The sequence below is a fragment of the Acanthopagrus latus genome, chromosome 5 (assembly GCF_904848185.1).
Source record: "Acanthopagrus latus isolate v.2019 chromosome 5, fAcaLat1.1, whole genome shotgun sequence".
NCBI classification, from domain to species: Eukaryota; Metazoa; Chordata; class Actinopteri; order Spariformes; family Sparidae; genus Acanthopagrus; species Acanthopagrus latus.
The window spans coordinates 2102823-2126304 of record NC_051043.1 but is presented as its reverse complement, the minus strand read 5'-3'; the positions used below and the strand labels follow the sequence as shown (position 1 = coordinate 2126304).

At 41.4% G+C, this 23482-nt stretch overlaps 1 protein-coding gene across 4 annotated transcripts in view; it reads right to left on the bottom strand.

Moving 5' to 3' along the window:
- Nucleotides 1–2685: 2685 nt before the first annotated feature.
- Nucleotides 2686–23482, bottom strand: part of nsmfb (NMDA receptor synaptonuclear signaling and neuronal migration factor b) — a 52957-nt gene continuing 32160 nt past the window's right edge. For all 4 annotated transcript variants that reach the window (XM_037099186.1, XM_037099189.1, XM_037099187.1 and 1 more), the window contains 9 exons: nt 22793–22882; nt 21200–21327; nt 20997–21080; nt 18671–18704; nt 18364–18434; nt 17839–17918; nt 17458–17560; nt 6073–6148; nt 2686–3751 (listed from right to left, as the gene is read on the bottom strand). In XM_037099186.1, the coding sequence (XP_036955081.1) occupies nt 3654–3751; nt 6073–6148; nt 17458–17560; nt 17839–17918; nt 18364–18434; nt 18671–18704; nt 20997–21080; nt 21200–21327; nt 22793–22882 (764 nt within the window). In that variant the 3' untranslated portion in view covers nt 2686–3653. The remainder of the gene's footprint in view (nt 3752–6072; nt 6149–17457; nt 17561–17838; nt 17919–18363; nt 18435–18670; nt 18705–20996; nt 21081–21199; nt 21328–22792; nt 22883–23482) is intronic.

Here is a 23482-nt window from a genome sequence, read left to right as displayed (position 1 = left end):
TGGTCTGCTGAGAGTAATACCAAGAACACACGCGTGAAATGAGTTTTATCAAATGATGAAGCTGCATCTTTGCAAGTGGACATACTATAATATTGGACATACCTCAGCAAAAGCTTAAGATGGAGCGACGTAAATGCCACTCTCTCCAAAATCCTTAACTTTTAAAGTAAGGTGAATGTTGTGGGATGAAGGTGGGGGACATTTGTCTTAAAAAATATAAATGACATTACCAGCGATCCCCCAGAAGCAGAAACAACATAAATATTTCTCTCTTAACAAGCATATTTATGCATAAACTTCAATGACTGACAGAATCAGTTAGTATTTCATTACTTTACACAATGTTCTGTGTTCTTCTACACATCAAAAAGTCACACACAGTTCAGATTTATACAATAACATAGTTTGCTCCTGATAAATTCTGAGTCTAAAAATATCTAATTCAGAAGCTTGAAGTTTCATTCTGTTTCCTCTGGGAAGTTTCCCTTTAGTGTTGCTGCTTAAGTATGCCATGATATTGTTTAAAATGACTGAAAGCAGCCTCTCTAATGATAAAAGCACAGTGTACGCAGGTTGTGAACCTGCCTGTGTAGGTGAATTAGTCTGACTAATGCATCCTTTAAAAAGCAGAAAAATACTGCAGTACTGACTTCTGATCAGTCACTTACTCCGGCCTCAAGATAGCAGTGCACCTGATAACGCCTCATTTTAAGACCAACACACCAAGAGACGCACAGGTGGGTGCAAGTACATTTGCTATTTAGACAAAATGGGTGTGAAAACTGTGTCTATCTGAAACCAGCAATGACACTTACCCTGCACTTTGCACTGCGCTATGCCAAGCATAAGATAGAGCCCCAGATGTTAAACAGAAGAAAAACTCTGTCTGCCACTGAAGCTGATGTTTGGCGTTTTGGCCATTTTCCAGTGTTTTTGAGTTTGAACCTTAGAAGCCAGTATATTGTGACTTACGCTTCAAGGATTTTAACAATCCTTCTCTTATCAGTCTTCTAACCAAAATGTACATGTCATTTCAAAACCAGCCCAAATCTTGTTTTCAATTGGATGTTAATGCCCTTAATAGCAATAACTCTGTTTTGAGACACAGACCTTTATTGTGATTTTCACTGAAATGACTGTGCAAGTTCATTGGCTGTAAGAGTATAATAGCACAGAAACAACAATTTGGTGCCAAGGATAGACAAAAAATAATTACCACTCTATTGCTATTTAAGTGAGTCAAGTTAAGTCTTATATAGAGAAGAGTCAGTAAAAGTGACTAAATGAAATTGTAAATGAAGTGTGAAATTAATAAACTGTAGTTATATCAGTATTTATTTTTGTCTACTTCTCAAAGTCACCGCCACGGTTTTGTGGTATATTCTCCGACTGCAACCTACTGTTTACTGTCATGTCTCCTGTTTTGTTCTTGTTTCTGGTTTTTGGTTTCTTGTTCATGATTTACATCCTTGTATCTTGTCTTGTGTTATGTTTTGCTTTCCCCATGTCTTGTGTCTCGTTTTGCCTTCTCCATGTCTTGTGTCTCTTGTTTTGATCTTCCATGCCCTCATGTGTCCTTTAAGTTCTCCCCTCTGGCTCCCTCTGTCTGTTGTCTTGTTCCCTCCTGGTCTGTTCCTCTGTGCTCCTCCCCCTCGTTATCTCACCTGGTTTCCTTCCTCCTCTCTCCTCACCTGTGCCTCATCATGTCATTAGTGTGTGTATTTAGTCTCTGTGTTTCCTTCACTCCTCGCCCAGTCATTGTATTCTTGTGCTTTTTGGATTCTGTCTTGTGCTTTTTGGATTCTGTCTTGTGGATTTTGTCTTGTGTGTTATGCTCCATGCTCCATGCTCCATGCTCCATGCTCCATGCTCCATGCTCCAGTCTTCAGTCCCGTTTTGGTATGTCTTGGTTTTGAGTTTTTTTTCATGTTTATGTTGAACTTTGAATTTTGGTTAGTCATTCTGTCAGGTTGGGGTAAAGGGAAAACTATGAAAGGGAAAGGTGGATCCAAATGCAGTGACACCGGAGGCAAAATCAGGAGAACAAAAAGCGAGCTTTTATTTAAAGCTGTTACAAAAAAACCAAAAGCAGACCAAAAGAGCAAAAGGCAAAGTAGCAAACAAAAGATCAAGACAAAGTTCAAACCAAAATTCAAAGTTCAACATAAACATGAAAAAAAACTCAAAACCAAGACATACCAAAACGGGACTGAAGACTGGAGCATGGAGCATGGAGCATGGAGCATGGAGCATGGAGCATAACACACAAGACAAAATCCACAAGACAGAATCCAAAAAGCACAAGACAGAATCCAAAAAGCACAAGAATACAATGACTGGGCGAGGAGTGAAGGAAACACAGAGACTAAATACACACACTAATGACATGATGAGGCACAGGTGAGGAGAGAGGAGGAAGGAAACCAGGTGAGATAACGAGGGGGAGGAGCACAGAGGAACAGACCAGGAGGGAACAAGACAACAGACAGAGGGAGCCAGAGGGGAGAACTTAAAGGACACATGAGGGCATGGAAGATCAAAACAAGAGACACAAGACATGGAGAAGGCAAAACGAGACACAAGACATGGGGAAAGCAAAACATAACACAAGACAAGATACAAGGATGTAAATCATGAACAAGAAACCAAAAACCAGAAACAAGAACAAAACAGGAGACATGACATTTACAGAGTGACCGGATACAAGATATGAACACACACATGCAATACGTAACAGGGATGAGCTGCTCAAGAAAGAAAAGCTTGTGCTGTAATGTTGTAATGTTATGGAACATGCACGGATACATCTGCATTTGACTTAAAAGATGAAGAAAGATGAAGAAAACCTCCATCTTTCACACACACACAGACACACACACACACACACATTGACTTATGAGATCCCTGACAGTCATAATGATCCACTAAAGTTAACTGTGTGGAGCATGAAGGCCTTGGATTCTGATCTACAGTGAGTACAAACAAGTATCTTAGTATCAAACGAGTAATTTAACCTGAGTTAAAACAACAGTCTGTACGAAATACTAATACATTTATCTTAAATTTAAAAAATCTGTGTTAAATAGACAAATCACAATTTTAAGAAGACTAATTAAATGTCTATTTTCACATGACAGCATGGAGAGAGATCCTCAAAAACTTTCAAATACTTCCATCCTTACAAGCCTCCATCTTAAAAGAGCAAATAGGTTGGTTAAGGCAAAAGAAAAGAAAGTCTGTCTCCCACTAAACTCGGAAAGGAGTTTTAGTTTTCTGGTCTCTGCTGTCACTCCTTTATCTAACATTCTCACTGAACTCAGGAATCCAATGCTAGTAAGCATCTTCTGACACATTGAGGCTAGAATGACGATTCCCAAGCTTCTCCTCCTTTTCGTGTCCCCTTCTTTCTCCTTTCTCAGAGAGATAGGCAAAAAGTGTAAAACGAGTAAGGGAGAAAAATTACACCACTGGCTGAATCTACAGGGCCTCTCTGTCTCCTCAGAAGGGAAAAAAACAACCCAACTGTGCTGCTACTCGAGCTCTACCACAGAGCCGGTCCAGGAGCATTACAGGGGCCCTTCAAACAACTGCCCTGTCACCACACATTTGGTTCAGACGCAAGATACCAGTTGATAAGCCAAAGGTGGGCAAAGTCACAAGACGTTGTCGTAATCCAGCAGCTTTGAGTGCTGACGGCTTTTCCACAGGCGAAACAGACGGAAGTCAAAGTACATCTCAATCATCTCTTTGCCTGCAACAAGAAGTCAACACAAAGGAAACAAGGTTAACATTACAATACTGTACACTGCTGGAACAACCTGATTCAGGCTGCATCACCCCAAGCAACTCTGGAATATTCTTATATACTATTATATTTTACTTACTTTTGTGCATTATAGGCTCATTACAAGGACCACATCAGTTATTTTTCATGCAAGCCATTTACCCCAACAGAGATAAGGAAACATGTCTCAATTACATCACGTCCACAGAGACCATTACATTTGTTTTAACGGTTGTTACAGTTCAATTTGAACTGTATCAAGGGATACGGAGGTTCTACGGTTGAGAAAATGTAGTGCCAAAAGAAAGGCTGGTCTGACTGCGATGTAAAGTGGTGTGAATTTTCCCTTTACGAAGTACACTTGAACTGTTATAGATTTTTTAAGGTCAGCCTTGTTTTAGGTGGTTTATTTCTCTTTTTCTCTGGACTCCGTTCACTGCAGTACAAAGCTGAGCGTCTGGGCTGGAGCGGCTCTCTGCTTCTCCAAACTGAGGCTGCACTGATCAGTGATTACGGTAGAGAACAGACTGACTATAGATATGTACTTTATATGACTCCAAATATTGGACCAACAATATGGTTGCTGTGCAGTAAATAGGACTAACAGGCCAAAGTGGGAAAACACTGGTGTTTTGGATGAACAAGCAATTCTGGCCCCTTTTAGATAGAAAAGGTGGCACATTTGCAGCAAGGTAAAGGCTGCAATGTGCCACCTTTTCTGTCTATAAGGGAGCTACTGGGGTAGGCATAAACATGTGACGTGACGGGAAGCACAAAGTTCGGCGTGAACAGTGACCTAGCCACAAAAAGGACAGCCAAACTGGTGGCTTGCTGCCCAGTATAAAAACGGCTTATGTTAACTGGTGGACAGCTGCTGGAGCTAGTGAGCTCTGGAAGATACAGCTGTGGGCAGAGCCCAGAGCTTCTGGAAGAATGAACACACTGAGGCGAGGAGAGCACAGAGATTGTTTTTCAAACTTTTGTTTGAAAACACTACCTCTGGTGGTGTTCAATTCCACTGTACTGTGCAGGAACTCTCTCTCTTATTTGATTACTGAATGGAGGGGAAATGTACTTGCTTCATGAATGTACGGAGAAAAGAAAGAAAAGACACTGCAGAATAGCAGGAAGAAACAGTGCTAGTGGGTGCTTATTTGGTCAGATTTATCACAAACACGCACACACACACATTCAGTGCTGGGTGTTGCTTGCTACCTTGTAGCAAGTGAACAGTAAAGTAGATAGCTTGTTGGCCTTAGCTAGCTTGGTAGCTTCCAGCTAGGTGGGCTTGTTTAACTAGGCGTCATCTCAAACCTACACTCCCTGGTTTTGTTCAGTTTTTGATTAGGCTACTGCCATGACGATGACACATACCACTCACTATGTGCTACATTTTGGCTCTTCAGAAACATATGAGTGTTGTCACTGTGACTCTGTGAACTGTTTTTACATTCAGTGCTCATCACCTTGATACAGTGATCCAGCTGACAAAAACTGTTGAGGTGTGCTGACCCCACTTAACCACAGCCACCTACGATGTTGAGTTTGGTTAGACATTAAAACAACTCTATAATTTGAGGAGGCATTTAGCCTATTAAACTACTACTCACTTTTCTAATGACAATATACAGTATCTGTACTTAGCTATTCAAATGGTTAAAAGCAATATGCACTGTGAAAGATGACCTTATATGCAAATTGCACTGAAAAACTGAAATGCAGTGGAGGCGGAAAGTAACATCTCAGCTTCTGACTTCCATCAGGCACTATGTTTTAGGGCTTATCTCTGACATGTTGATTTCAGTGTATTTGGTTTGACATTTGTTCTTGTGTCTTTGCATTCAGTCCAGTCATAATAAAGTACATTGATTGCTGCGTGATTCTTCATAGCATTACAGGTTGTACATATGGAGGGAAAAAGAAAGGTGCTAACAAAGCAGCGTGTGGTGGGACAAGAGAGCATGGGAAAATACACAGAGGCAATAATGATGTCGTAAGGAAAATAATTAGAATTGCATGAACAGACGTCAGGAAAATGATTGATGAGGGATGCAGTGAGAGCTCAAAAGACTTCATGCCTGTATGTTCGTTCATACTTCCTTACTGGCATTGATTAATGCCCACTATTAACATTTACTGGGTGTACAGCTGCAGCACTATCGATACACCGACTGACTATCTTTTTTTGTGTCGCAGGTGAAATAGACAGAATAAAGACAGCAAAGAATATAGCATGTTTTAGTTTGCAACTATTTGCAAATGTGTGTACAATATAAGATTACTCTCACCCTGGGCGGACAGCTCTAGAGGGGACTTGAATTCGACTGAGGAGGGTCGCATCAGCTTCTTCAGAGTCTGAATCAGCTGGAGGCAAAGAAGGAGAAGGAGACAGAGAGGAGTAGTTAGAGAGGGCAAATGCTTCATTCCAGATGTCAACAGGGAGTTTAAAACAAATGCAAATAAACCAGTGATGATGCAGAGATATGACTGTACGCAGAGAGCAGGAGGAAGAAGCCCTTCCGCACTTTTCATGTATATGAAAAGGTCAATATGCCAATAACATTGCAATAATCTAAGTAAAAGACACTTCTGGGTCTGTTCTCTCTCCATATAGACACAACTGTCTGAGTGGATCTATGGTGGGCTAAAGGGCTGGCAATGCAAGGTCACATACATATTTATGATCCCAGGATGCTTAAATAACTCATAGAACATAACTCACTCTTTAAGAAATGAAAAGCATTCTTTAAAAGGTGGCATGCACTCATGTAGGCCTCTCTGGAAATAGAGACTTTCATTTTCAAGCCATTCTCAGACATGGAATCCTAACACTGTTGACTTCATCCATCTGTGACGGCTTGTTGTCATTCAGACAAAATCAACCTGTTATTTTTCATATTATGTAGTTATAGAAAGATGTAGTGGGCAGGCATAGACAAATTATTTCCTTCAATCAACACTTGAGTCTGATCACTGGAAGAGAGTGGAAGTGTCGGGATATCAGCCTTTGGGGAGTGGCTGTGTAGCCTCCAGCAGGGTGTGAAGTCAGAGCTCTATATAAACATAGCAACCAGATGACAGGCACTGTCTCTGCCCCTCCTCTAGGCCTGTCATGGAGCTACAGGTCCGTCTGTCCATCTGACTGAGGGCGGGGCTAAGCTACACACACAGGGAGATGCCAGCTCGAACAGGGTGTAGCCTGTGCTTCAGCTGCATTCTGTGGAGGGTTTCTAACACATAAATAGGAAATTTGAGACAATGTTACTTTACTCCAGAGATTTACTTATGGCAATTTCTTCTCTCATGTATGACATCAGCTGTGAAAGAAGGCTGGTAAGGGTGCTATAAGGAGTGGTGCTGCGTGGACTGAGCATCACCTGAAAGTCGCTCAGTCAGTCAGTCTATAAATAGTGGCTCTCCAGCTGAGCTTGCAGGAGTGCACATAGGCAGTGAGAAAATTGTCCCTGTTCACCCCCCTCCTCTTGTGACTCATACTGAATCACTGTGGAGAAGATGCCAAATGTCACAGTGACTGTCAGAGTGCACTGCAGGGCCCATCATATCTATCAGGTACAGGCCAAAGGCGCAAGTGTCTAATGAATCTTGTAAATGTGTTGTGTGTCTGAAACATGAAAATAGCATTTTGATTCATTTCCGCTTGTGTCAGACTGTTTCTACCTTTATTTTCTTCTGAAAGTATTACATTTCTGTATCTCCCTCTCTCTCTCTCGCATTCTCTCTCTGTATTGGAACCTTGGGATAAATGACCTCACATTCATTGCAGTGTTCATGATTTATGTGTAAAAGTTCCAACAAAATATGGTGATGACTGATCTATGCCTTAAAGAGATATGGTGATGGTGGGACTGATGGTACCATGATTCAACACATTATGAAGAACACAGTTTCTTTTTATCAAACACAAATTATGTTTTGAAATCTTGTGTTTACAGTAGCATGCCCAGGTGGTTTCGAGATTTAACAGGCTATGAACATATTTCAGAGTCTTTGAGTCATTGAAGCCTTGTGCAGCTCATAGTGCAGAAGAGGTTTTGATACAACTTGTTGAGCTGGGAGATTATTTTCAGTGATAAGTACCGTAAATACTAACCCCAAAGCATGAATTATGATGTGTGCCTTCTTTTGAACAACTTTCTCCCTTGTCATTATTACATGTTCTGTACTAATTTATGGCATCTATGGGATAAAGATCTTGGTTATCTAAAATAGTCCAAGAGTAATACTCCACATGCCCCCCCCCACAGAAAAAAACAAAAAAAACAGGTCCTGGCTGCAGACCTCCACTGTGAGGTCACTACTGCCGCAGGCTCCACTCTCAGGCCACCTCCACTGTCAGGACCGGAAATGCATGGGAAACATTTCAAAATTAAAATTGTGAATGCACTTCCGGTTGAATCATTTTCCTCACAAATGCATTAATTAGTAAACAATATGATGTAAAATCTATCAATTCCTTGTCTATAGTAGATAACGTTTTTATTTATATAGTAAACTTTTATTTTGTTTGTCATTTTTGTTCTGTGTTTTCCTTATATTGCGCATGAGCCCCAACGTGGGCATTTTGATTTATTCTGTCCAAATCTAGGACAAAAAGTCATCCATAACCTGTATTAATTCAAAGAAAAAGAAAAAAAAGCTTTTGATTTGGACAATTGATGCATTAGCCTTTGTCTTTTTCAAAACACTTGTCATTAATGATTGCCGTATATGTAGACTAATATACACAGCGTGATTTTACAACTTAGTCATTACGAAAAACAAGTGGTTGATATGACTCTGGGCTCAACTGTCTATTTGTAGCCTACTATAAGCTGAGGATCTTGAACAGAGTAGGTCAAATAGCTTATCAGTGAAAACAACGGAGGGCAGGAACAACACTGCTCAGTGCACAACATTTTCTTTAAAGTCATTACTGATATTCATAAGCTATACATTTTATTGTGTTCTATACAGTATATACAATACTTCACTGCCTTTTCATTATCATTTACTTTTGACTTTATTGCACTGCTCTTTTTTGTTTTTCTGTTGTATTATTCTGTACTTGTATTCTTATCCACCATACATTTCATGTTTGGTTCTATGTCTATGCTAATTATTAATTATTGTGCTGCTGGAACACCTAAAAAAACAGTACCACTACATACCCCAATGGGGCACTCAGACCGAAAGCGATAGACGCAAATGGACCGGCCACTCTACATTGAAAATGGTGTGATGACATGCGAGTCAGGCAGCGGCGGCGTGAATGAAGCTTCTGGAGCGCCTGAAGCGTCTGGGGCGGCGCAAATAAAGTTGAAAATATCCAACTTTTCAGGCGGCATTGCGCCGCAACATCCAATCAGCGACGAATTCAAGCCGACGACGTCGCTTCCTTCACATACGGTTGTTTACGGTCGCTCAGAGCAACGTTGGAGGAAAAGCTCAGTATAGCTGTGTGTGGGCACCCGGTGCTGCACAACACCACTGCAGTGTTCTACCGGAACAAAAGTGGCGGTTCTCTGGTCCTGTCTTTCCTCGACCCCTTCACCACGCCCAGGGAAACCAGTGGCAACATGGGTCAGGGGGTCGAGGAAGGCTGGACTGTACAGAACTCGAACTACGAAGAGAGCTTGGGTGATGAGGCCGTCAGGAGAACTGTGATCAGGAGAAGCAGAAGCAGGGCCATCATCAGGACCATTAGTTAATGATGGTTGGTTAAGTAAAGACATACACATAGTAAAGTAATGTTAAAACGCTTTCAAATTCAGTAGGCAAAAGAGCAGTTTATATGTGTATTGTTTCTCTCACATTTGTTTCCATTAAATCTCAAATTATGTGTTCCCCTACTGCAGAATACGTTTGGATCATATAATAATAATAATTTCTCTATAGATCAAGTGACAGCGAGGGCACAGCTCCTGCTGCTGCTCCTGCTGCTGCTGCTTCGACCAGTGTTGTGTACTTTACAGAAGCAGGATTGTGATTATTGTGTTTATTACAGAGGAAGAGAGGGAGTGGGGTTGATGCGGCTGGAAGGGAGGAGATGATTGAAGACCTCCTCATTCAGAGCCTGCAGAGGCCACCTGCCCCCCTGCCACCTCCACCTGCGTGGATTAAGGAGGAGAGATTTTTAGCAAGCATGGCTCCTTCCCTCCATAGGCTGCCACCCCAGCAAAGGGATGTTTGTGAAATTCCAAATTCACAAGCTCATATATGAGAACACATTTGTGACCTTTAATTTGCACCCTCTGGAGTAGCTGGAGTGGCAGCCTCTGCAGGGAACAAGCCAGGCTGGTAAGTTTTTGTTCTTTAAGCCTAGTTATATTTGTTCTGTTCTTTTTCTATTAATCACTTTGGGTTTTTTTTTTTGTTATTTTATTTTTGTATTGAATTTAATCTCTATAAATATATATTTTGTTTTCGAATTAAAAATATACTGTATATATTTCTTAATGACTACTATTTGTCATGTCATTCTTTCACATTCTTTCAAGTGCAATGAGATTGTAGACTGGCCAGTTTCAAAATGATAATTAAAGTAAAGAAAAAGTTTAATGGTGTAATATCAGAGGGGTCAGTATTGTATGAATTGATGTTACATGCACAGTGACTGGTATACATGAATTGTGGTAGTTATATTGCAGGATAACTGCTCAATACTTTTATATGGGTGGCTCTTAAAAGAGCCGTTTTTGGTGTGCTTGTGCACTAAACATTATGCTGCCACGGGACCACTCGCTCCGTGGAGAAGAAGGCTGAGAAGGTCTCCCGAACCCTGATAGCCTCTCTCGCCGAGTTGTTCACCCCAACTCTTCCCAGACCTGGCAGTGGCTCCACCTCAGTCCTCGTGACGCTTCCTCCAACTCCCGGTGTCTGGGCTGTCATGCGCAGGAAGTTGTGAAGAACACAAGTCGCCTTCACGCACTTCTCTGCCACTTCAGGCTGGACCTCGAGGACATGGTGGTACATCCTCCACTGAGCCACCAGGATACCAAAGGCATTCTCCACCACCAACCAGGCCCGGGACAGACGGTAATTGAATATCCTCTTGTCTCTGGGTAGTATGCACCCAGGGAATGGCTTCATGGGGTTCCTCCAGAGTGGGAATGCTTCATCAGCCACAAAACAATGAGGCTGGGATGCTCTGTGTTCTGCGGCTGTTAGAGGCTGGTCCGCTGGCAAGTGGAGGTTTCCAGCACAAAGCGCCTGGCCAAAGGCAGAGTTAGCCAGGATACCTCCATCACTGGTTCTCCCGAAGCCCCCGACATCAATCACCCTGAACCGGTAACTGCCATCAACCACGGCCAAGAGGAGAATCGAGAATGTCTCCTTGTAGTTAAAAAACTGGGATCCAGAGTTGGGAGGGGCCTTCAATACCACATGCTTTCCATCCAGAGCTCCACAGCAGAGAGGAAAGTTCCATCTCTCTGCAAACTGCTCTGCAATGGACCTCCAGGTTTCTGTGGTGGGAACAACCATGAAGTCCTCGACCAGGCAGTCCCAGATGGCCCTGACCACTGCAGGAACACTGTCAGAAACCGTAGAAATTCCCACACGGAAACTGTTGGCAATGCTCCTGTAGGAGTCTCCTGTGGCCAGGAACCTGCAACATAGAATAGATAATGGGTCAGGCCCATAGAATATCACTTAAAAATTCTCCAAACATTTAACAATGTTTACACTTTATTATTCATTTATTGGAAACTGCAAGCTTTGTTATTAAGAAAAAAGTCAATGTATATTATCCATACGTAAAAGATTAGGTATATCTGTGTAATCTCATTCAGAAATAAGAACCATTTTCAAATATTAATAAGGAAAACTGATAACATAAACAAATAAAGAGTTAATAAATACTGTATTTGACTGAAAAAAACGAAGTGAAAATGAAAAAGGTTTGTTTATACAGGTTTATAGGTTGAGTGGGAGTGGGAGAGGTTTATAGGGTGATATGCGTTTATCACATCACGTAGGCTCCTGTACAGTGGGTAAAATTAGTGGCATACTTTATATAATGTAGCCTATAATATTTTATATGTTCATTTTGCAGTAGTCTACTGTAATTAGTATGAATTAGTATGAAACTGCAACTCACCTCAGACAGATGGACAGGCGCTCCGCAGCTGAGATGGAGCGCCTGTAGTTGGTGTCCAGGCGGGAGTTCCTGGCACTGACCCGAGCTAAAAGGTCCTCGAACTGGGCTCCGGTCAGCCTGAGGTACCGCTGGAACCGCTCTTCATCCAGACGGAGCTCCTGGAGGAGACAGTGAAATTCCCACAGCTCCGTGCGTCTCCGGAGGACTTTATGAACCCAGATACGACGGCGGGTGGTTTTCCGGCGTTTCTGGGACTTGTACAGCAGGTACAGTGCAGCAACGGTGGTGACATCAGCCATGATCGACGTGGAAAGAGAGCGGGTCGAGAAATACTGGTTCAAAAAAGTTCCATCTAACTGTGCTTGCTCTTGGGAGTCTGTGTGCCACCACTCTATCAATCACACTGGTTCTCTTGGGAGATCTTGAAAAAAATCCAGAAAATCCAGCCAGATCAGAGAAGAACTGATTAACTAATGGGGTGTGCTGCATGATGAAAGCTAAAAAGTAAGAGGGCTGAAAGAGCTTTAAAAGGTGAACAGTTTCGAAAAAAAAGGTCATTGGTATCACAAAAATATTCATATATTGAGTAACAGGAGACATTGGTGAAATCTGTGATGTCATTTTTTATTTCTGGAGAGTGAAAAATGACGGCAGCTGAGCCAAAAGTGTAAGTCCTACATCTGAAACAGGACCATCAGCTGAAAGCCAACAAGATGTCCTACATTTCTTTGTATATAGTGTCTATGTGAAGTAAAAGATGTGGGATCCAAATCAAGCTGAGGAGAATATTTTCTCCAGTTCTTCCAGCTGCTCTACACTCTAGTGATGATGTCACACCCTCTAGCTCACGCAATACACACCCATTACAAAATTAGAAGAAGGCCTTAAAATCCTTAAAACTAAAACTGTGATGATTTGAAAACCGTAACATGCCCAACAGTTCAAGGTCTTCTGACTCTTTAAAAGATGGAATTGTATCTGTAGCTCAAAGCATGAAGCACAAGAAGAGGTTGAAAGTCGATGAGTTTTGAAGAGGATTTTAAGATTTTCCCGTTTACTTTCTATTCAAACTAATTAGACTACGACCAGATCGCCACCTATTGGCCGATTTGCACCAAATTTTACACAAAGCCTCACCTTTCATCGCCTAAACTTTTGGACACATCCTCAGGAACTCATGTCAAAGTATTATCTTAAGTTTCATGCCATTTTGACACACCGTTGTGGAGATATGCAACATTTCCTGTTTGGAAGGAAATCTGCAGGAAGTTTATATTTAATAACTTGAGTATTGTTTGGCCTATCGAAATTCTTTTAATAACTTTTTGTCAGGAGGGTTTCATGCAAATCGGTGAAATCGCCTGGGAGGAGTTCGAAAAAGTAGGTTTTCGACATTTTGCAACGTAGAGTTAAAAAAAAAACAGTAGATGGAAATGGGCATGGCCTATACCAGGAGACTCAGCACAATTCACTGAACGCGTGGATATAAGGTTTTTGAATGTGCGACAAAGTATATGGGAGTTATTAGCCAAAACACACTTTCCTTAATAACAGCGCCACCTAGTGGTGGAAATTCAGGAAATTTTTCGCCAGGTCAAATTTGTGTTACATATCAATGAGTTTGATGAAGCTTGCAAGAATGTTAACAATGTTTCTTTTAGTTTTTCAACATTTTTCACCTTAGCTGTGTAGCTTAGTGTTAGCCATTTGCTAATGAGTTATGTATTTGCCGTGTTTTTGTAGTGTGATGTTCTGTATGTATGTGAATGCAGTAAAGATGTTTTTATAGGAATAGAAGACATGGCATGGATGGCATTACTCTGGCCTTCAGCACCACAGTAAGGAATCAGGGAATATCCATCTGAAGCAATCTGAGATCACAAAAGGTAGCTTAGCAAGGACTTTTCAGGTTGCTAGAGAGATGTGTTGGCATTGATTAATTGTCTCTGGTCCCTTACCCAAGTGGGTTAATGATGAGACGTACCGTAGGCTTATAGCTATGAATCACTGGCTGGCGCATCACTGTAGGGAGCAGGAATATATGTTTGTGGATAACTGTCCCTCTATCTGGGGATGCCCCGACCTGGAGTCATCCTACTTGGTGCTGCTGTTTTGTCTAGCAATACAGACAGATATTTGATGCAGGTTTAACACTAGGGATGTAGCACTTTGCAGGTCACAGGTGACTAGAGAGCCTGCTAGTAATTCAGTTAGTTCTGGTATGGCGTCTTCTAGCCTAGCAAATATGGCTATTAGTCTCATCATTCTGCCCAATATCCCTAATATAGGGCAGAATGATGAGACTGATTGCTTAATTTATAACACTGAGATTGTCACCTTCGCTCGCCACTTTCTCACTGTATCATCCTCTAAATGTGTAAGTCACAATGATCTAATTTGGATTTCCAACTCTGATGGTGGGAAATGTCTCAGCAAGCATCTTACACAGTCTTGAATAATAAAATACCAAAGCTTGTGACTACTGCATCCTTGACTATAACTATGCCCATGTTGCTCAGGCCTCTAAACGGGGGGAGGTGTTGCTTAAATCTACAAATCTATTTTCAGTTCAACCACAAACCAGGATTATTAAATTAAGATCGTTTGAGGCTCTGTTTTTTAAACCATCGACATCAAGTAGCAACAGCCTCGTCCATGGAACAGGCTTTCACCTGGTGGTAACCTACAGACCTCAAGGGCCTTACTCCCATTTCCTAGAAGAATTTGGTGAATTCCTTGCAGCTCTTCTGACTCGTTCAGATAAGATCCTAATTATTGGAGACTTCAATATCCACTTAAATAAGCCTTCAGGGACTTCTTGATATTTCTGGCTTCATTAAGCTTGTTCATGAACCTACTCATTCCAGTGGTAACCCTCTGTACTTGATCCTTTCCCATGGATTAAATGTGAAAGCCTGAGGCAGAAATGGCTGCGACGAAATAGGCTCTGGATAAAGAAAGAAGTCAGACCTGAGTCGACATTGGTGTGGCGTTTTAGCGGTGGAGAGAACTGGTGCATGTGAAGGGCCCAAACAGTGATGCAGAGGTTGATCTCTCTCTGTTGGACAGGTAATGATTTGTTTTGTTTCGGGGGGATTTGTTATTTTCATGAAATATGTAAGATTTGTAGCTCGTTCATGAAATATGCAAGGTTTGTAGCTCGTTCATGTAAGGTTTGCTCGTTCATGTAAGGTTTGTAGCTCGTATTAGCCCAACGCTAACGTTAGCTTCTATGTGTGTTGTGTTTAGCCATGAGAATGGCTAATGAGTCAGCCCAGTTTCCACTGGATACGGGTCCGATCCGGTTTTGCTCCGCTTCCGGCAGTCTCCACCGGCTGCGGTTTGAATCTGCCATGGTGCTGTACGGTAGACAGCTGGCCTCAAGACGTGTGCTGGTGTCAACACAGAGTGTTATATTTTGAAAAGTAAGCGGACGTTGTTTGTTATTTCGGTGCTTTACTTCCTGTTTGCTCCGTGCTAAATTCAGCTGAATTGCTGCATCGTGCTCCGGCATCTCCTTCTCCCTGCTGAGTCCCACTGCCAGATGCACGTTCAAGTTTGTGGGGGCGTGGCTTTGGTAGGAGCACTGACAGGATGGAACTTAGAGGAGGTGCCACAGTCAAATCTTGCTAGCTCGCTTACTAGCTCTCCAGGATTGTAGATGCTAGCTTTCGCCGCCTGTCTCAAGACAACCAAAGAAATCTACTTCCTGGTTTACAGATGAAACCCGAGAACTCAAGCAGGCCTCCAGCAAATTGGAACGTGCATGGCCAAAATCTAAATTTGACATTTTCTATCTTGCATGGCGTGATAGTATGCTAATTATAAGCATACTCTTAATGCTGCGGGAACAGCATATTTAATAAACAATAATAAACACAGACACTGTGGCTAAACTTACTCAAAAAACACAGTCTGTGAACTGTGCAAAACAACTTAATGCAAATTATTTCTCAGATTTCTTTTGAAATAAATTGATAAGATTAGAACCAAAATTAACTCTTCATCTCTGGTTTCCTCTGCAAAGTTGATTATAAAACATCCTCTTGCTGATTCTCAGTTAGTCTCAGCTTTTAACGATTCTTCTCTAATATCTTGGAAAGAGTTGTTTCCCAGTAACTTTCAGGCTACCTACTAATAGGAATCTTCTGCTTCTGCTTTAAGAGCTACTAAAGTGGTTAATGACATTCTACTTACTTTGGACTCAATTCTACCTCAGTGTATCTGTTACTGGATCTCAGCGCAGCATTTGATACCTTAGATCAGACCGACATCTCTGGCCTGGCTCTCGCTTGGCTACAGTCTTAAATATCAGAAAGAACATGATATGTTTCTTACAACAATACGACATCAATATTTACTGATGTGAAGTATGGAGTTCCCCAGGGTCTGTTCTTGGCGCTTTGCTCTTCTCTGTATTTCATCTGTATGCCAAATATATGTATATGTATATTACTTCTTGCTCCTAAATGAACGAAATATGAAATAAATGACATGAAATAAAACTGAGATGTTGGTCACTGGCCCTGCTCGACAAAGATACCACATTGAAGAGGTGACGGAAACTCTTGACAACTGTGTTATTTCTCAAAGTTCAACTGTCAATAACCTTGGTGTTACTTCGGCATACTACCTGCGCAGCATAGCTAAAATTAGGGGGGAGGAGAGGCTCAGCTGGTGATCAGACGGCTCGGCAGAATCAGCCTGGGTGAGTCGCCAGCACATCGCAGGGACCCTTGCTGATGGCAGAGGCTGCCACACAAGGTGCTGGGTATCTTACTCAAAGATACCTCAGCGCCCCAGCAGAGCGGGACTCGAACCAGTGACCTTCTGATCACTAGCGACCTGCTCTACCGACTGAGCCACAGCTGCCCCAGTAATAATAATAAGAAGAAGAATAAGAAGATGAAGAAGAAGAATGATGCTCAGATTGCCCATGCCCAATTAGTAAAGCTGTTATTAGTACTGTGGCTGCTGTGATTGATAGTTATTATTTGACTGCCTTCATAGCTTCATTTCTAAGTATTAAAGTCAAGATGTAACCAAAGCGACAGGAGAAGCTCCAGCTGCATTTTTTTCACCAAAGTGCAACAATGACTCATATTACAGTAAGCAATCAAAAAAGCAGTAGTACAGCGGTTCAAGATGCGGCTTCTTGGGACCATTACAGTGAGCCATGAATATTTTAGTGTGTAGGCTTGTTCATGTGCATATGCTGTATGTGAATGAGTCTGCATTTTGCATGTGTGTCTCAGTCTCTGAGGGGGTGGATGTGTCGTGGCAGGGGTTGTGGAGTTTTTGTGTGAGTACGTGTGAGTGTCTAATTACTGCAGGGATGAGTGGGTGCCTGTGTGTGTGTGTGTGTGTGTGTGTGTGTGTGTGTGTGTGTGTGTGTGTGTGTGCGCGTGTGTGTGTCCTAATTGAGTGGGTGTCATTTGAAATTGTTGTGCATGTCCTCATCATTGTCCCAATTTGAAGCAGACATTTAAAGTACATGTAAGCACTCTCTAGTGGACTGTGTGAGGATCTTATTTGTTCCTGGCATTTGGCATGACTCAAATACAAAGACAACCACCTTTTCTCCATTGGCGCTCCCCAGCACATAGCAGCCCATGATGTGGATGACATTGGGCTCAGGGTTTAGCTTACTCATCGATTTGCTTAGCCGCCGCCAAAACCTGGAGAGGACAGGTGTTACAGAGGTTATGAATATCAAAAACAAGCTGAGCAGAGACAATAAGAAGAGCGAGTTTGAGAGAGGGTCACAGTTTAAAGTTTCGATGAAGGATATGAGTAACTGAATAGTTACTATTATTAACACAGTTTGGACGTAGCTATGTGATGATTGGCTATTTCAATTGCATAATTTTATGAGAGTTACAAAGAGCACATAACAATTGCCACAGTAATTTAACTCTTGTGTTTGGTTACACCTACAAGACAAAGTAGGTCTTACTGGATCATGTCTTCTTCCTTCTCCACCTTTGCAAAGGTGGCAACCTTATTCTTCAGCAGGTACACATGTCCTGGACCTCCCTGCAGAAAAGAATCTCGTGTTACTAAATTCTGAAAAGCATTCAACAGGATGGAAGATTATATTCATAGTCATTTATACTTTCTGACTTTACCTACAGCTATCCTAAACCCTATTCAAATGTGACTAGTATTACCTGGGGATCTCTATTCATTTGTAATTATTATTGAGTTCAGCTGTCATCTTAATCCTGTGTCAATCTGCCATATCTGTAATTTGTAAAGTAAAAATTCCACCTTTTTTTATTCTAAGCTGCCAATATTTGTCACAAAATATTATTGAAAACTTTATAACTTCAAATAGTTTGAACTTCATTATCATAAGCAGCTGATATCAGCTTATCCTTAAATCAATACTAATTAGAAGACTATCCTGACGTATTGCATCCTAACACTAAACCTAAACCCAATCATTTCCCAATGTTTCTCTGTCTCTCCTGTCACTCACCTGGCAAAAAATGAGCATATTCCAGATTTTACAGCCTTTTCTGTATGCAGTCAGCTTCTTCTCTATCTCCTCTGGGTGACAGTAAGAGAAAGGGGGAGAGAGGTGACACTTTTCCCACTCAGCTGTAATGGTGAGACACATAAATTGGCTGTCCCTCAAGACACACACACGTACAGAAACAATGAGTCATCTCTGCTCTCCAGCAAGCTGAAACTTACCCATCCCTTATCTTTTCCACATTTACACTGCCAGAGTAATTTTCACTTGAAAGCTAATATTTGAAAACAACAACACATGCCACACTCACCAAGGATGTCATCAAACGTGGCATGTTCATGGTCCTTTAAATGAAAGATAAAAACAGATATTTTTTTTTTTATTAAATCTTATTGAACAGAAGTTAAATCAAAGTAACCTGTTGTAGCAGTAGATGGACTGGAGACTAAACATGAAATTATACTGTAAGTACCAATTCGCACGATCTCTATAGTAAAGTTGCAGTGAATGTCAATGGTGAAGAGCAAAAAGATTCAGGTTACATATTGTGCTTGCCTGTAATCTCAACACTTCCATTCACTTCCAGGGATCAGGCGATGAATTGGTCTATAGTAGTAATTCATAACCTGTTTTTGGCACTGCACAGCATGGAGTCAACTGTTCTATTGTGCCTCATCCTCCTCAGTGAGTAAGAGTTGCGCAGAGAAATTGAGAAGAGAAAAGAGATACTCATGCAAATTTGGATGTTCTGAAGAGAAGATATCTGGTTTCTTAGGAAAAGTTTTAAAGGAAAGGGGCACACATTTTGTAAAATCTGCCACATCAATATTCCTATTGACCACGGGGGTCCCACCACATCAATCACAATCAAGAGACTTGGTAAACTTGCATTATTATTTTGTTATTTCATCTCTTAAAAGCCAACAGAAAGCAGGAAACAGTCAGAGGGGGAGGGCCCACAGACCCCTGCATTAGTTTCAGAATCCTCCCTGTCTGTTAAGAAGACGCTTGCAAGCTTTCTGTTGCACAGCTCCATGCTGCCATTGTGGAAGCAGACATCTAGAGAATCATCTACAAAATTTCACCAACATGGCATTTATAGTGTCAACTAAGGAACATTTCAGGGGAGTCCTTTGATATTCCCAGTGGAGGAAATTAAGAACTTTTTCCAGAGCTTTAACCAGAGGTGCAGGCATACAGCATGGAACAAAATGTTGTAGTTGCTTATACCCACCTCTCCCCTCTGATGCCCATCTTTGTTACACTGTTTGAGGGAAGAATAGGTAACTGCGTAGTTGTGGATACAACCATCACTAGTGCTAATGTATATCCTCAGGGATTAAAACTGCTATTTTTTCAAATGTTGATAATCTAACCCAAGCTGACACAATTTTAATTGTATGCGTTACTGTTTTTCAGACGATGGGGCTAAGGTAGTTAATATGTGCTTTGAGTAGTTGCTAATTATTGCCATAGCAACGATAAGTATCACGTTATTTGAATACTATTATGGAGTGCAGATTCAGTACACTACACATACAAATGAGATCTCTTGTATTCAGCAGGTAGTATGCAGGATTTTAGTAGATATTAAATCAAAAATACCTTTTGATATAGTAGAATGAATAATTCTTTGGGATTTTAAATACTGTGCCTTTCTGTGGTTTTTACTGTGATTTTACGCACACAAAGACACACCCAAGCACTCCTCCTCCTCAAGTTAAATAGATCAGCTGTGCTGATTAATGAGGAGAAGGCAAAATAGATGCACACAGATTGCCACATCCGGCTTTCTTTCTACCGTGTGACCACAGACGGGCTCTGTAAGCTGGATAAAACAGAAGTCCCTCTCTTTTCTGCCATGTTGTGACACCTTTTTAGCACTACAGTAATGGCGTCACCTGAAAGGACCTCTGTATACTAATAATACTACTAGTACAATGACCTGTCAGCACATCTTTGGTGTTACTCTCTGTTCACTGTTCAAGTTTAATGGAGATGCTTGTTTTTCCAGTGATGTTACGTCAACTACATTTGCCTGCTCAATACTGGAGCTTGAAGGTGAATGTAGAGAGAGCTGCCAGCCATCTGTAGCTCAAAGCATCCAGTTTTGCTGTAGATAGAACATGTTTCACAGGGTTACTGTCGGTTACAACGGTGACCTGTTGAGTCTTTTCCTTTCGCTTGGTACTCTTGCACAGAGGTGGGTAATCTGAAGTCAGATCAGTGAGGGGTTTCACTGCGCTAGAGTAGTTTTTTTATGAAGCATCTATTAGTACCCGGAAAACTCAAGGAATCTAAATCTCTAAAACCAGTCTAATCACCAAAAGCCTCAGCTACACAAAGCTGCAGTTGACATGTGCTGCTCAGACATCTAAAATTCAATCAAGTGACAATACGGAGCTCAGCCTGGCAGTCAGTTCGAGCTGCCCTCAAATGGTCTCTGTGTTCATCTGGTGCCACAATGACGCATGGCTGGAATGTCATTTTAAGGATGTAAAAAAAATTCAAAGTTTTATCTTTACTTGATGGTTGAAAGTGTTTCTCTTTATTTCTTCACAACCAGTGATGATTTAATAAATATATACTGCTCAAACCTAAATACTGTGGTGAAGCTCTTGATGGCTGCTACTCACATAAAGAATGGGAATGATGGATGGGTCGTCCCTCCGAATGATGTTGGGAACATATTCGGCCTTTGGGACCTTGGAGGATATCAGCTGTATAAATAGGAAAGAAGACAGGAAACATCAAACGTCATTACCTATGGCAGCATCAGTATGGAAATATGCAGTTTAGTTTCAGTCACAAATTTGATGTTGATTGATGGGATCCTTACCATAATTTTAGGTGGGATGAAGTCCTCTCCTTTACAGGCCACTCTCTCCATATCCCTCTCCTCCTCCCACTCGGCATCCTCGTTCAGGCCTTCATCTAGTGTGCCTGAGGAGGTCTGAATCTCACCACCTGGCACACACACACACACACACACACACACACACACACACACACACACACACACACACATGCACATACAAACAAAGGACAAGATGAAAGGACAACACGTGAGCAAGATTAAAGGAGGGTGCTCCATTTAAAAGCAGTGCACCTGTTATACTATTTTTCCAGCACAGAGGGGAGGAACAGATGAGTTAAATCAGACAGCAGACAAAGAAAACAGCACAATAACACTCTTTTCATGCACCGGGCCAGACGCAGATAGCTACAACACAAAGCAACAGGCAGATGGACAACAGGTTAAAAGATGAGGATGTGTGTGTGCAGATGAACAGCAAATGTTGGGCAGAAGCACAGATTGGGAATACAGGCAACACACACTATAAACAGAGAAAAACTACAATAAGATAGTTTGTCAGAATACATCTGTCAATCAATCAGCCTGTGTGCCAGTGTTCATGTATCTCTCGGTAAAACAGTATGCATGTGTTTCTGTTGTGGTGGGTGGTATCCCAGTTTCATCACCAGCACCGTGGTCACGTTCAACCACAACATGGTGCAATACCGCCATAAATGTCTGAGTGTTGGGGCCCTTTGCTGTGTGTCACTCCCCTTTGCTCTCATCCTATTTCCTGTCATATACGTCCTGTCCATAAAACCGTATAAAGGCCTGGATAAAAACAAATGTTTTAGCGTTTGCTGTAGGATGCCATTTAATTTGCGGTTTAGCCTGTTGATATAAGCACGTCCCACAGTTAATGTGGCTAGCGTCCATTGTAGCACACTAAAGCAATGTTTAAGTATTTAGTATTAAGAGATAGTTGAAACATTAAGCTTAATCTGAAGCTGATTCTAGTGGTGAGCAGAGTTTTGCCACATAGTTCTTTGTGGAACTTAATACTGCAACAGAAGCTCAGCTCGCTTTGCTGTTAATGTTACATGAAGGATCCCTCTGCTCCGTGATTCTCTCCAATCTGTCTGTTGCTGCTGTATCTAAATGTACCTGATAGATGAGCCTCATTGTAAACTGACTGTTAATCTTCCATAAATACACTTTGGGTTTTCTACAAATAAATTCTGTTGTGATGCCTAATCCTACCTTTTGTCGTTGGATGAATCACATTACATACTAATAAACCTATGTTATCAAGCTACTATCCTCAAAACATATTAGTAGCTATTAAGATGTAAAATGAGCTACCTACACCTCATTTCTATTCCCATTGTAAGACAATAAGCACACATGCCTTTTATTTCTGCAATACTTTCAAATAATGACGTCACATAAATGTTACGTCATGTCACCCACCCTTAGTTTCTATGTGCATTTTTGACCATGGATATCAGTATGCAGTATTTAGTGTGTAAGCAGAGCTGATCAGTCTCTGGAGTTGTGAGCTGCTCAGTTTATGTGTCTGTATAAAAATGTTGCATATATTTGGCGTTCGTGTTTTTGTTGATGTGTGTGACTCACTGTCTCTGGAGTCATGCAGCGAGTCAGGCTTGATGGGGGTCGGGTCACTCCATGAGCGGCTGAAACTCTTGGCTCTGCGGTCAGCGAAGGCTGATGGAGTTAGGGGGGAAGAGAGTCACTCACAAACACTTAGACCCTCTGAGGGATCATCAGTCCAGGAAATCAAGGGTTTTGTCTCGTGTTTGTAAAGTCATTCAAGTGTCCCTACAAGAGAGTTGGTCTAACGCTTTCTGTTAACAAAGGGCTTATTCATGTTATCCTTCTTTTAACATTACACCATATTGTTGTCCAAATTTTTGATTCAGAGCAAATTATGAATCAAAATAAAACAAAGATAAATATTAGAATTTTGCTGGCTTCCAGAGGTTTGTCTTCCCATGTCTTTGCAGTGTGCAGAAGACATTATTTTTGGGTGTGGTTAAAGGTGCAACAAAGCACACTTCTAATGAAAACTACAGCTTATTATATTCTCTCGACTAATATTAATAGGAATAAACCCATTGCAACTTCTCAAAGCCCAAGGTAACGTCTTCAAATAACTTGTCCAAAACCCAGAGATATTTTATCTGCTATCAAATAAGAAAAGCAGCAAAGTCTCACAGTTATAAATCTGGAACGTGTGGATGTTTGGCACTTTTACTTGACAACCTGGAAATTATACTTGGATCTGTTATTGCACCATAAAAGTTG